Here is a 13,640-nt window from a genome sequence, read left to right as displayed (position 1 = left end):
CGGATCATTATTTAGTTGTAACTACAGTTAGAGTAAGAGGTAGATGGGAAAAAGAGGAAAATGGCAACAACAAGCAAGAGGGATGTGAAAGTGTATAAACTAAGGGAGGAGGAAGTTCGGGTGAGATATAAGCAACTATTGGCAGAAAGGTGGGCTGGTGCAAGTATGAGTAGTGGGGGGGTTGAAGAGGGTTGGAATAGTTTTAAAAATGCAGTATTAGTATGTGGGGCAGAAGTTTGTGGTTATAGGAGGGTGGGTGCAGGAGGAAAGAGGAGTACAGTAGTCCCTCGCTTTTCGTAGTTCCCGGCAATCGTAAATTTTGCCAATCATAGGGTTATTTTCGTATAAACATGGACTCGCTTTTCATAAGTTGACTCGCAAGTCGTAATTCGTCCTGGACGCGTACCCACAGCGTGAGCCGTGGCGGCAGCCAGTCTGGCATTGTTTACCAGTGAGCGAAGGTCCCCTCACGTGCTCCAGCGAAATATTTCACAATATTCCATTTATTTTAGTGCTTGCAAGTACTAAATAAGCTACCATGGCTCCAAAGAAAGCTCCTAGTGCCAAGCCTGTGGTAAAGAAGGTGAGAAATACGATTGAATTTAAGAAAACCATCATTGAACAATATGAAAGTGGTACAAGTGTGGCCGAACTGTCCAGGATGTATAAGAAACCCTACACAACCTTATGTTCCATAGTGGCCAAGAAAAAGGAAATCAAGGACGCTGTTGTTGCAAAGGGAGTAACTATGCTGACAAAAATGAGATCACCAGTACTCGAAGAGGTTGAGAAGTTATTATTGGTGTGGATAAATGAGAAACAATTAGCAGGAGATACTCTTATGACTTCGATTATTTGTGAAAAGGCTAGGCAGTTGCATGAAGATTTGGTAAAGAAATTGCCTGCAAATAGTGGTGATGTGAGTGAATTTAAGGCCAGCATAGGCTGGTTTGAGAGATTTAAGAACTGTACTGGCATACACAGTGTGGTAAGGCATGATGAGGCTGCCAGTTCGGACCACAAGGTGGCTGAAAAATATGTGCATGAACTCCAGGAGTACATAGAGGCTGAAGGACTGAAACCTGAACAAGTGTTCAATTGTGATGAAACAGGCCTCTTTTAGAATAAAATGGCAAAGAGGACCTTCATTACACAAGAGGAAAAGGCAATGCCAGGACACAAGCCTATGAAAGACAGGCTGACGCTAATGTTCTGTGCTAATGCTAGTGGGGATTTCTAAGTGAAGCCATTACTAGTGTACCATTCAGAAAATCCCAGTGTGTTCAGGAAAAACAACGTTATGAAGAGTAAATTGTGTGTGTTTTGGAAATCTAGTAGTAAGGCATAGGTCACGAGGGAAATTTTCGTCGAGTGGTTCAATGAAGTGTTTGGCCCTATTATTATTATAATCAAAAAGAAGCGCTAAGCCACAAGGGCTATACAGCGCTGCAGGGTAGGGAAGGAAGCGAGGGTATTGGATGGCAGAAGGGAGGAGGGATGATCAGTAGGTTACAGAAAACAGCGGGGAAGGGGATAGTACGGGGGTAGGGGGTAGCAAGAGATTGAAGTAGAAAGGGCTGAAGGTATCAGAATTTGTGAAGTAAGTCAGTTGTTGTCAAAAATTCAATGAGAGAGTCTGGATGAAAGGTGGGTCCATCAGCGAGAAGGGAAGGTAAAGAGAGAGCAGCAGAGCGAAGACGACGACGGAGGTAAATTCTGCGTGCTCGTTGATAAAGTGGGCAGTCCAACAGAATGTGGCTGACTGATAATGGAACTTGGCAATTCTCACAGAGAGGAGCAGGGCGCCTCTCCATGAGATATCCATGAGTAAGACGAGTATGGCCAATGCGAAGACGGGAGAGAGTAGTCTCCCAACCTCGACACTGGTGATAAGAAGACGGCCAGTAACCTATACCTGGTTTAATAGATTGAAGTTTGTTGCCGAGCATAGTAGACCAACGTTGTTTCCAACGGGTGTGAAGTTGGGAAGATATTGCAGCAAAATAGTCCGTAAATGGAATACCTCTACATGAAACTGGTAGGTCATGTACTGCTGACCGCGCAGCAGTGTCTGCCTGTTCATTGCCCTGTACGTCAACATGACCAGGGACCCAACAAAAAACAATATCTTTATGCTTGGTAAAGATGCGGCGTAGCCAAAGTTGGATACGGAGGACTAAGGGGTGAGGTGTATCAAATTTCTGTATAGCCTGTAAAGCACTAAGGGAGTCTGAGACAACCACAAATGATGACACAGGCATAGATGCAATACAGATAAGTGCTGTAAGGATGGCATACAATTCAGCAGTAAAAATACTAGCCGAAGATAGTAAATGCCCTTGTACGACGCTGTCCGGAAACACTGCTGCGAATCCTATGCCGTCAGAAGACTTAGAGCCATCTGTGTACACACCAATGGCATGAGAATGAGAGCGGGAAGCGACCGTAGACAGTTGGGCTTTCGAGCAAGGGAGAGAGAAAGAACAGACTCGAACAGCTGGAACTTCCCAGGGGGGGTAGGGAAAAGTGAGATGCTACATGTACATAGAAAGGTGGTAATTGAAGAGAAGACAAGAGCGAATGAAGGCGAAGAGAGAAGGGACGGAGTAAACAGGGGCGGCAAACAAATAAAGAATGTCTACTAATATCAGTGACCATTCTATAAATGGAAGGATTGCGGAGATCATGAGAACGTACATAGTAGCGAAGGCAATGGGAATCATGGCGATTGGATAAGGATGGAACGTTCGCTTCTGCATAGAGGCTCTCGACAGGGGAAGAGCGGAAAGCACCAAGGCATAAACGTAGTCCTTGGTGATGAATGGGGTTAAGGCTAGAGAGAGTAGCAGGAGATGCTGCTGAATAGATCTGGTCACCATAATCAAGTTTCGATAAGATAAGGGTGGAATGTAGGCGAAGGAGGGTTCGACGATCAGCTCCCCATGAAAGATGAGCAAGGGTTTCAAGGAGGTTCAGCCGGCTGTGGCAAGTTGCCTTCAGAGAGGTAATGTGAGGTTTCCAGGATAACCTACGATCAAAGAGGAGGCCCAGAAACTTGACTGTATCACGTTCAGGGATACGGGAGCCATAGAGGTACAAAGGATGATCGGAGATGACAGAGCGTCTAGTGAAAATAATTTGGTGGGTTTTAGTGCTGGAAAATTTAAACCCACGTGTGGTGGCCCAATTGGAAACACGGTCGACCGCATGCTGGAGAGAAACTGTAATAAGGTGACAGTCAGCGCCTGCACAGGCAATAGCGAAGTCATCAACATAGAGTGACGACCAAATATTTGATGGAAGACTAGAGGCCAAATCATTAATAGCAAGGAGAAAAAGTGTTGTGCTCAGAACACATCCCTGGGGGACACCTTCAGCTTGGATAAAGTCCGGGGAGAGCACATTATTAACCCGAACACGGAAATGCCTGTCAGTTAAAAAGTTCTTAAGGAAGGATGGTAGATTGCCTCGAAGGCCTAAGGAGTGGGCTTGGGCTAAAATATTATACCTCCAAGTTGTGTCATATGCCTTCTCAAGGTCAAAAAATATGGCAATAACTGAGTGGTTATTCGCAAAGGCATTACGAACATACGTATCCAAGCGTAGTAAGGGGTCTATGGTAGAACGGCCCTTACGAAAGCCATATTGATGAGTGGAGAGACTGTTGTGTGTCTCTAAATACCACACTAAACGTCTATTTACTAGGCGTTCCATCACTTTGCAAACTGCACTGGTAAGAGCAATGGGACGATAGTGGGAGGTTTCATGTCCCGTAGTGCCTGGTTTGCGGAAAGGGAGAACAATGGCGGATTTCCACAGCTGTGGAAGAACTCCTTGTGACCAAATAAGATTGTAAAGGCGTAATAGGACTGCAAGGGCTGACTGATGTAAATGTTGTAGCATACGAATATGAATGTCGTCGGGCCCAGCTGCCGATGATCGGCAAGCTGAGAGTGTTGCCTCCAGTTCTTGAAGTGTAAAAGGCACATTATACTGTTCTTCTCTGAGAGAAGAAAAGTCCAAGGGTGCTAACTCTCTGGCAGACTTTGAGGAAAGAAATGAGGGGTATAGATGGAGTCCCTGAGAAATACGGACCAGATGATTGCCAATTTCATTGGCAACATCTAGTGGGTTTGCTATATCAACACCGGCAACCCGCAGAACAGGAGCCGGGTCAGGAGAATATTTACCACTCAGTTTTCGTACTTTTTTCCAGACTGCACTCATAGAGGAAGCAGAGGTGATGGTGGAGACATAATCTCGCCAGCAAGTGAGTTTAGCGTCACGGATGACACGGCGAGCGATCGCACGCTTCTGCTTAAATTCAAGAAGTCTCTCTGTGGTTCTATTGTACCGGTACCTGCCCCATGCAGCGCGTTTCAAACGTACTGCACAAGCACAAGCAGGAGACCACCAAGGCACGCATTTCTGAATATGAAGGGGAAGTAAGAATGATTGGGAAATGATCGCTGTCACGTAAGTCCGGAAGAACAGACCAAGTGAAGTCTAATGCGGCGGAGGAAGAGCAGACTGAGAGATCGATGCAAGAGAGAGTGTGAGTCCGAGGATCAAAATGGGTGTGAGTACCTGTATTTAAAACATGGAGGGGGTGGGTGGCAAGAAAAGCCTCTAACTGAATGCCACGGGAATCACAGTGAGACCCCCCCCCCCAGAGGAAATGGTGGGCATTAAAATCACCAAGTAACAGAATCGGTGGTGGTAATGACGAAACAAGAAAGGCAATATCCGGAATAGATAATGCCCGAGAAGGAGAGAGATATAAAGAACAGAGCGTATACCACCTATGCAAGTGGATACGCCCCTCGCACACAAAACCTCCTTTACCCCCTCCCTCCAACCTTTCCTAGGCCGACCCCTACCCCGCCTTCCTTCCACTACAGACTGATACACTCTTGAAGTCATTCTGTTTCGCTCCATTCTCTCTACATGTCCGAACCACCTCAACAACCCTTCCTCAGCCCTCTGGACAACAGTTTTGGCAATCCCGCACCTCCTCCTAACTTCCAAACTACGAATTCTCTGCATTATATTCACACCACACATTGCCCTCAGACATGACATCTCCACTGCCTCCAGCCTTCTCCTTGCTGCAACATTCATCACCCATGCTTCACACCCATATAAGAGTGTTGGTAAAACTATACTCTCATACATTCCCCTCTTTGCCTCCAAGGACAAAGTTCTTTGTCTCCACAGACTCCTAAGTGCACCACTCACCCTTTTCCCCTCATCAATTCTATGATTCACCTCATCCTTCATAGACCCATCCGCTGACATGTCCACTCCCAAATATCTGAATACATTCACCTCCTCCATACTCTCTCCTTCCAATCTGATATCCAATCTTTCATCACCTAATATTTTTGTTATCCTCATAACCTTACTCTTTCCTGTATTCACTTTTAATTTTCTTCTTTTGCATGCCCTACCAAATTCATCCACCAATCTCTGCAACTTCTCTTCAGAATCTCCCAAGAGCACAGTGTCATCAGCAAAGAGCAACTGTGACAACTCCCACTTTATGTGTGATTCTTTATCTTTTAACTCCACGCCTCGTCAAGACCCTCGCATTTACTTCTCTTACAACCCCATCTATAAATATATTAAACAACCACGGTGACATCACACATCCCTGTCTAAGGCCTACTTTTACTGGGAAATAATTTCCCTCTTTCTTATGTACTCTAACTTGAGCCTCACTATGCTCGTAAAAACTCTTCACTGCTTTCAGTAACCTACCTCCTACACCATACACCTGCAACATCTGCCACATTGCCCCCCTATCCACCCTGTCATACGCCTTTTCCAAATCCATAAATGCCACAAAGACCTCTTTAGCCTTATCTAAATACTGTTCACTTATATGTTTCACTGTAAACACCTGGTCCACACACCCCCTACCTTTCCTAAAGCCTCCTTGTTCATCTGCTATCCTATTCTCCGTCTTACTTTCAATTCTTTCAATAGTAACTCTACCATACACTTTACCAGGTATACTCAACAGACTTATCCCCCTATAATTTTTGCACTCTCTTTTGTCCCCTTTGCCTTTATACAAAGGAACTATGCATGCTCTCTGCCAATCCCTAGGTACCTTACCCTCTTCCATACATTTATTAAATAATTGCACCAACCACTCCAAAACAATATCCCCACCTGCTTTTAACATTTCTATCTTTATCCCATCAATCCCGGCTGCCTTACCCCCTTTCATTTTACCTACTGCCTCACGAACTTCCCCCACACTCACAACTGGCTCTTCCTCACTCCTACAAGATGTTATTCCTCCTTGCCCTATACACGAAATCACAGCTTCCCTATCTTCATCAACATTTAACAATTCCTCAAAATATTCCCTCCATCTTCCCAATACCTCTAACTCTCCATTTAATAACTCTCCTCTCCTATTTTTAACTGACAAATCCATTTGTTCTCTAGGCTTCCTTAACTTGTTAATCTCACTCCAAAACTTTTTCTTATTTTCAACAAAATTTGTTGATAACATCTCACCCACTCTCTCATTTGCTCTCTTTTTACATTGCTTCACCACTCTCTTAACCTCTCTCTTTTTCTCCATATACTTTTCCCTCCTTGCATCACTTCTACTTTGCAAAAACTTCTCATATGCTAACTTTTTCTCCCTTACTACTCTCTTTACATCATCATTCCACCAATCGCTCCTCTTCCCTCCCGCACCCACTTTCCTGTAACCACAAACTTCTGCTGAACACTCTAACACTACATTTTTAAACCTACACTTCTGCTTTGTAAAAACCTCTCATAAGCTACCTTTTTCTCTTTTACCACACCCTTTACTTCATCATTCCACCAATCACTCCTCTTTTCTCCTGCACCACAAACTTCTGCCCCACATTCTAATATGTACTGCATTTTTAAAACTATTCCAACCCTCTTCAACCCTCCCACTACTCATACTTGCACTAGCCCACCTTTCTGCCAATAGTTGCTTATATCTCACCCTAACTTCCTCCTCCCTTAGTTTATACACTTTCACCTCCCTCTTACTTGTTGTTTCCATTTTCCTTTCGTCCCATCTACCTCTTACTGTAACTGATACTTTAGAACATCATTAATTTACATCAGTGATACTGATGAGGGAATAAATAATGACGTGAGTAAATCTGTTGCCACTACAAAAAAAAGAGATCGAATAATAGATGATGATGATACCACTGAACTTCAGAAAAACTTAGATAAGTTTATGTCATGGTCTGAAAAGTGGCAGATGTAGTACAGTCTAGATAAATGTAAAGCCCTAATCCTTGGAAATGTTAATAACCATGGCACTTATACACTGAATAATAAAGAACTTGATCATACAGAATGCGAAAAGGACTTAAGAGTCATTGTAAGCAGAAATAAGAAGCCAAGATAGCAGTGCCTAAGTGTACATAATGAGGCTGAGAGATTACATACCTGAATTTACTGTATATCAAGAAGTGTAAGAAACAGGAGTCCAGATGTTATACTAAAGCTGTGAAAGTCATTAGTAAGGCCTCACATTATGATAATCAGTTATGGTCTCTGCACTACAGAATGGATATACAGTGGTACCCAGAGTTTCGGTCATAATTTGTTCCAGAAGGCTGTTTGAGTGCCGTTACCGAACGAGTTTGTTCCCATAAGGAATAATGTAAATTAGATTAGTCCGTTTCAGACCCCCAAAAATACACTTAGAAAAGCACTTACAATAATACACTTACGTAACTGTTGAGTTGAGAGCTGTACGAAACTCGGGGTACCACTGTAAATGCATTGGTAAACATACAAAAAATGACGACAAAATTAATCCACTGTATAGGGAATCATTCCTATGAAGATAGATTGAGGGCCCTGAACCTTCACTTCCCTGAATGATGAAGAATATGGGGGAAGACATGAATGATGTATACAAGTGGAAGATGGGCATAAATAAAGGAAATATAAATACAGTACTAAGTGGAACAATCTACCAAATAGGGTCATAGAAGTTAATATCTTGGGAATCCTTAAACATGGGTTAGACAAAATTTTTTAAAGGCACCCAAAACTTTAAATTCAATAACATTACGTGGAAGACTGCTCCACTCACTGTCAACCTTCACCTTAATTTCCTAGCAGATCAATGCAGACCAGTGATGCTGAAGACCACCACTTTGAGAAATGATAATTTAGATAACTCTCAAGAGCTTATGTGGGATGGAATATATATTAAAAAGAAATCTATTATAAGAATAAAGTGACAGCCATACCATGGTGAACTAAAAAAGGGGAAATTATTTTACATACCTGTTTCTATTTTTGCAAGAATACTCTTTGCACACTTTAAGAAAGCCTCTTCAACATTCTCTCCCGTTAAAGCACTGGCCTCCATGAACATTAGCTCTAAGATTGGAGAAAATTATATTATTATAATACTGTACTCTGCAACGGGCTAGTAATCTCTTCTCTACAAATAACTAAATGTAAAAAGAAGAAAAACTTTACTCGTCTTTTTCAGGTCACCCTGCCTTGGTAGGAGATGGCTGGTGCATAAAAAAAAACTATTATAGTGCTTCCCACAGATTTTTAAGGTGCAAAAATATAAAGTCCAGCTTAAACAATAAAGGCACACCTAATGACCATTTTCTGTTTAAAGAAGAATAAAACATGAATAATAGTTTCTCAATTTCATTCTCTTTCTCTAAATTAAATTGTATATCTATACAAATACACATCTACAATCTACAGTACTTATATCTTTGATGTGTTACTGTTTCTGCAAATTTCCTTTCTGTGAGAGGTGATGGTATCATGTAGAATCTTTGAGAGGGAGTGATCATGTAGAGTTGTAACTCTGTGGTGACAATGATCACACACAATTTTCAATAGAGGGATCTCATGTTGAATGTTTGAGGACAAGGAATGTGCAAGATCTCTGAGAAGAAAAAAGCATGTAGAATCTCTGAGAGGTGGATCATACAGGATCTTTGAGGGATTGATCTACAGAATCACTGAAGGGGTCTGTGATCATGCAGAATCTTTGCGAGGCAGAACTTATAGAATTAATGATGGGGATGGCATCATGTAAAATCTTTGAGTGATTATGCACTCACTATTAGCTGGAGCATTTACATTTCTCTAGATTATATGCAAGTAAGATACTCCAGCAAACTTTGGTAATATGGTGCTAAAGAGTGTAAGATTAACTGATTTGAGCAACTGTAGACCTATATCAAATTTGCCTTTACTTTCCAAAATATCTGAAAAAATAATACACAAATGATTTTACTCCTACATTATATCCAACAACATACTTAACCCCTGCCAGTTTGGGTTTAGACCAAAAAACAGTACAAATGATGGTATTATACACATGCTTGAAACTAATATATATAGCCCTCGATAAGAATGAATATCCTCTGGAGCTCTTCATTGACCTACGGAAAGCATTTGACACAGTGGACCATAATCTCCTGCACCTAAAGCTAAATCATTATGGCATCAGACGACATTCCCTCAATTACCTAAAAGCTTATCTTAATGACAGACACCAGAATGTATACGCAAATGGAGTCAACTCCACTATCCAGCCTGTGGCTGTCTGAGTGTCCCAGGGTAGTGTCCTAGGCCCACTCCTTTTTCTAATCTACATCAGTGATCTCCCCAATTCATCTCAATTCCTTAAACCAGTTCTATTCACAGATGACACTACTTATGTCTACCCCCACTCAAACCCAGCTATACAGTGGACCCCCGCATAACGATTACCTCCGAATGCGACCAATTATGTAAGTGTAATTATGTAAGTGCGTTTGTACGTGTATGTTTGGGGGTCTGAAATGGACTAATCTACTTCACAATATTCCTTATGGGAACAAATTCGGTCAGTACTGGCACCTGAACATACTTCTGGAGTGAAAAAATATCGTTAACCGGGGGTCCACTGTACTTAGAGACACTGTAAAAATATATACAATGAACCCTCGGGTAACAACATCATCAAATAACAAAATAATCGGATAGCAACACATTTTTGCGTCAAAATATTGGCTCGGTTACCGAAAAAGAACTCGGTTAAGGGCATTCATCCTGAATGCGTCAGCGCGGCACGAGTGGCCCAGACACTCCATGTACAGCCAGTGTGCCATTGTTTACAAGCCAGGGAGGACAATTCCACGCGTACATGTGATATACAGTGGACCCCCGATGTACAATGTCCCCAACCTACGATGCTCTTCAGCGTAAAAATTTGATCCCGACATACGTTGAAAAACTTGACCTACAGCATTCATCTGGTACTCGTCCACATGTGTGTCTGGCCTGAGCATGCCTCAGCTGGCCTGCCTTCAGTTAGTGTGCCAGTGTTTACAACCCAGAGCCGTCGCTCCCACACATACATTCGGAACATTTTATATTATTCGAGTGTTTTTAGTGCTTCAAACTGCTAAATAAGCCACCATGGGCCCAAAGAAAGCTTCTAGTGCCAACCCTGTGGTAAAAAGGGCGAGATATACTATCGAAATGCTATCGTACCATGGTCAGCATATGCTGCTGCTGCTGTACCATGGTCAGCTGCTGCTGCTGTGCCACGGTCAGCTGCTGCTGCTGCACCACGGTCAGCTGCAGCTGCTGCTGCTGTACCATGGTCAGCTGCTGCTGCTGCTGCTGTACCATGGTCAGCTACTGCTGTGCCACGGTCAGCTGTACTACTTGAAGATGTGGAGAGACTGTTGGTGGCGTGGCTTGTCGAGAATACTGAGAAACAATTAACCCCAGAGGGTTAGCCACCCAAGATATCCCAAGAAAGTCAGTGTGTCATCAAGGACTGTCTAACTTATTTCCATTGGGGTTCTTAATCTTCTCTCATAGGATGCAATGCACACCAGTCGATTAACACTCATGTGAACAGGAAAAAATGCCAGGAACTAGTGCTCATATTGGTGAATTTAAGGCCAGCAAAGGTTGGTTTGAGAGATTTAACCCTTTAAGGGTCCAGAGGCCAAATTTCGAAGTGTGCACCAAGGTCCAAGAATTTTCAAAAAATAATTCTGTTGTTTTTTCTAATGAAATGGTAGAGAATCTTTGTCTGAAGGTAATAAAACAAAGAGTATGAAATTTGATGGAAAACTGACGAAATTGTGCTCTCGCGAATTTTGATATGTCGGCGATATTTACACATCGGCGATTATGCTGACTTTGACTCACATTTTAGGCCAATTACAGTATTCCAGTCAACCAAATTCTTAGCTATTTCACTAGTATTACTTCTATTCTACTCTGAAGGAGGGGTGTTAATGTTGCAGTTTAAAAACTGTAGTGTAAAGCACCCTTCTGGCAAGACAGTGATGGAGTGAATGATGGTGAAAGTTTTTCTTTTTCGGGCCACCCTGCTTTGGTGGGAATCGGCCAGTGTGATAATAAAAAAAAAAATACTTCCATTCTATTGATTGAGCACAAGAAATCGCCAAGTCAACTGTTTCAACAACAAAATAAAGTGACCAGAAATTAGTAATTTGGCCAATTTAATGCAAAGTTCAAAATATTCCAATTTCAAAATAGGGTCTAGAATAAACAATGCAGGCATTCCTGGCACTAAACTAACATTTCCTCTGTTCATTAGTTACGTTTTCTGGTTTTACAAATGAATTCCATTTTGATTTTTTATTCACAATGAATTTTTATTCAAACCAAAAAATAGAAGATTTACTGTTATGCAATACAGTGGACCCCCAGTTCGCGATGCTATCGGTATCCGATAAATCCAGTAACCAATGCATTATATCGCAGAAAATTTGCCTCGCTTCCCGATACAAAACCCGGTATGCGATGTGGTTCGTACGAGACGTGTCCATGTGTGGCCTGAACTGCCCCGTGTGTGGCAGTGTTTACAAGCCAGCCAGTGTGCGCGCATCTAAAGACATTCGGTACATTCCATATTATCCATATTATCAGTGTTTTTGGTGCCTGTTTTTGCAAAATATGTCACCATGGGCCCCAAGAAAGCTCCCAGTGCCAACCCTTCGAGACCAAGGGTGCTAATGACTGTTGAAATGAAGAAAGAGATAATTGCAAAGTACGAAAGTGGAGTGCGTGTGTCGGAGCTGGTCAGGTTGTATAGTAAACCCTAATCAACCATCTCTACTATAGTGAGCAAGAAAACAGCAATCAAGGAAGCTGTTCTTGCAAAAGGTGCAACTGTGATTACGAAACAGCGACCGCAAGTGTTAGAAAATGTTGAGAGACTGTTATTGGTGTGGATAAATGAAAAACAGATAACAGGAGATAGCATCTCTCACGCAATCATTTGTGAAAAGGCTAGGCAGTTGCATGATGATTTGGTAAAAAAATTGCCTGCAACTAGTGGTGATATGAGTGAATTTAAGGCCAGCAAAGGTTGGTTTGAAAGATTTAAGAATCGTAGTGGCATACATAGTGTGATTAGGCATGGTGAGGCTGCCAGTTATGTTGTGCAACAGAGGTCCAGCGACTCTCAAGCTGGTCCTAGTGGCATTAAAAGAAGAAGGGAAGTAACCCCGGAAAAGGACTTGCTACCTCAAGTCCTAATGGAGGGGGATTCCCCTTCTAAATGCTAACACCATCCACACTCTCCCCTCCTCCCATCCCATCAATCATCACCAGATCTTCATTAAGGTAAGTGTCAATTATTCTTTCGTTATTTATTGTTATTGTTGTTATTGTAATTACTATTCTATTGCATTGAACTTAATATTTCATGTGGTAAAAGTTGTTTTTTCATACTTTTGGGTGTCTTGCACAGATTAATTTGATTTCCATTATTTCTTATGAGGAAAATTGATTCGCTTTCCGATATTTTTGGTTTACGATGAGCTCTCAGGAACGGATTAGTATCGCGAACCGGGGGTCCACTGTACTGTAATAATTGTATAAATAATATCACCACATTTGTGAATGTATATTAGACCCACCAGCTGTCATGTATTAGACTTGTGAGGTCATTTGTTTACTCTTGAACATCGGCAAAAATTTAACATTTCCGCTACTTTGAGCTCAGTTTCAAGCCATTTCCAGTACTAAAACCAATCAAAATTATCTCTATTCCTGTAGTATATCTTCCATTCTATGAAATGAGACCAAGAAATTGCAAATACAACTATAAAAAACATATGAAAAAACACTGCAAAGTCGCCATTTTAATAAAAAATTACGGTCTCAGTTTTTTTCTCATTATGCACTGTGTGCTGCAGGATATGTTTTATGTGGTGCACACATACCACATAGATGTATTCTCTCATATCTAGGCCCAAGTTTACTGCTCACAGCTTATCAGAGTGAGCTGAACTCATGGCGTAAATCTACGGTTTGGACCCTGAACGTAAAGCCATAGATCTACGGCACAGACCCTGAAAGGGTTAAGAATCATAGTGGCATACACAGTGTGATAAGGCCTGTTCTGGAAGAAAATGCCAAACAGGACCTACATTACTCATGAGGAAAAGGCACTCCCAGGGCACAGTGTCTTATCACTACATCCTCAATAAAGGTAAGTGTCATTTATTCTTCATTTAGTATAGTAGTACATGCACAATATATATTGTGCATGTACTACTCTACTATTGTGTATGTATCCTTCTTTGTGTGTGTAGGAAAATGTATAT

General features: G+C 41.9%; 1 protein-coding gene across 1 annotated transcript in view; it reads right to left on the bottom strand.

The window, feature by feature from the left end:
* The window catches only part of Rab4 (RAS oncogene family member Rab4), a 128,564-nt gene that overhangs the window by 14,784 nt on the left and 100,140 nt on the right, over window positions 1–13,640 (bottom strand). Inside the window, exon 5 of the mRNA XM_070086363.1 lies at window positions 8,311–8,406. Coding sequence (XP_069942464.1) covers window positions 8,311–8,406 — 96 coding nt within the window. The remainder of the gene's footprint in view (window positions 1–8,310; window positions 8,407–13,640) is intronic.

This window comes from Cherax quadricarinatus, chromosome 18, assembly GCF_038502225.1.
Source record: "Cherax quadricarinatus isolate ZL_2023a chromosome 18, ASM3850222v1, whole genome shotgun sequence".
Lineage (NCBI taxonomy): Eukaryota > Metazoa > Arthropoda > Malacostraca > Decapoda > Parastacidae > Cherax > Cherax quadricarinatus.
Note: the sequence above shows the minus strand (reverse complement) of the source record. Positions and strands in the feature narration are given on the sequence as shown.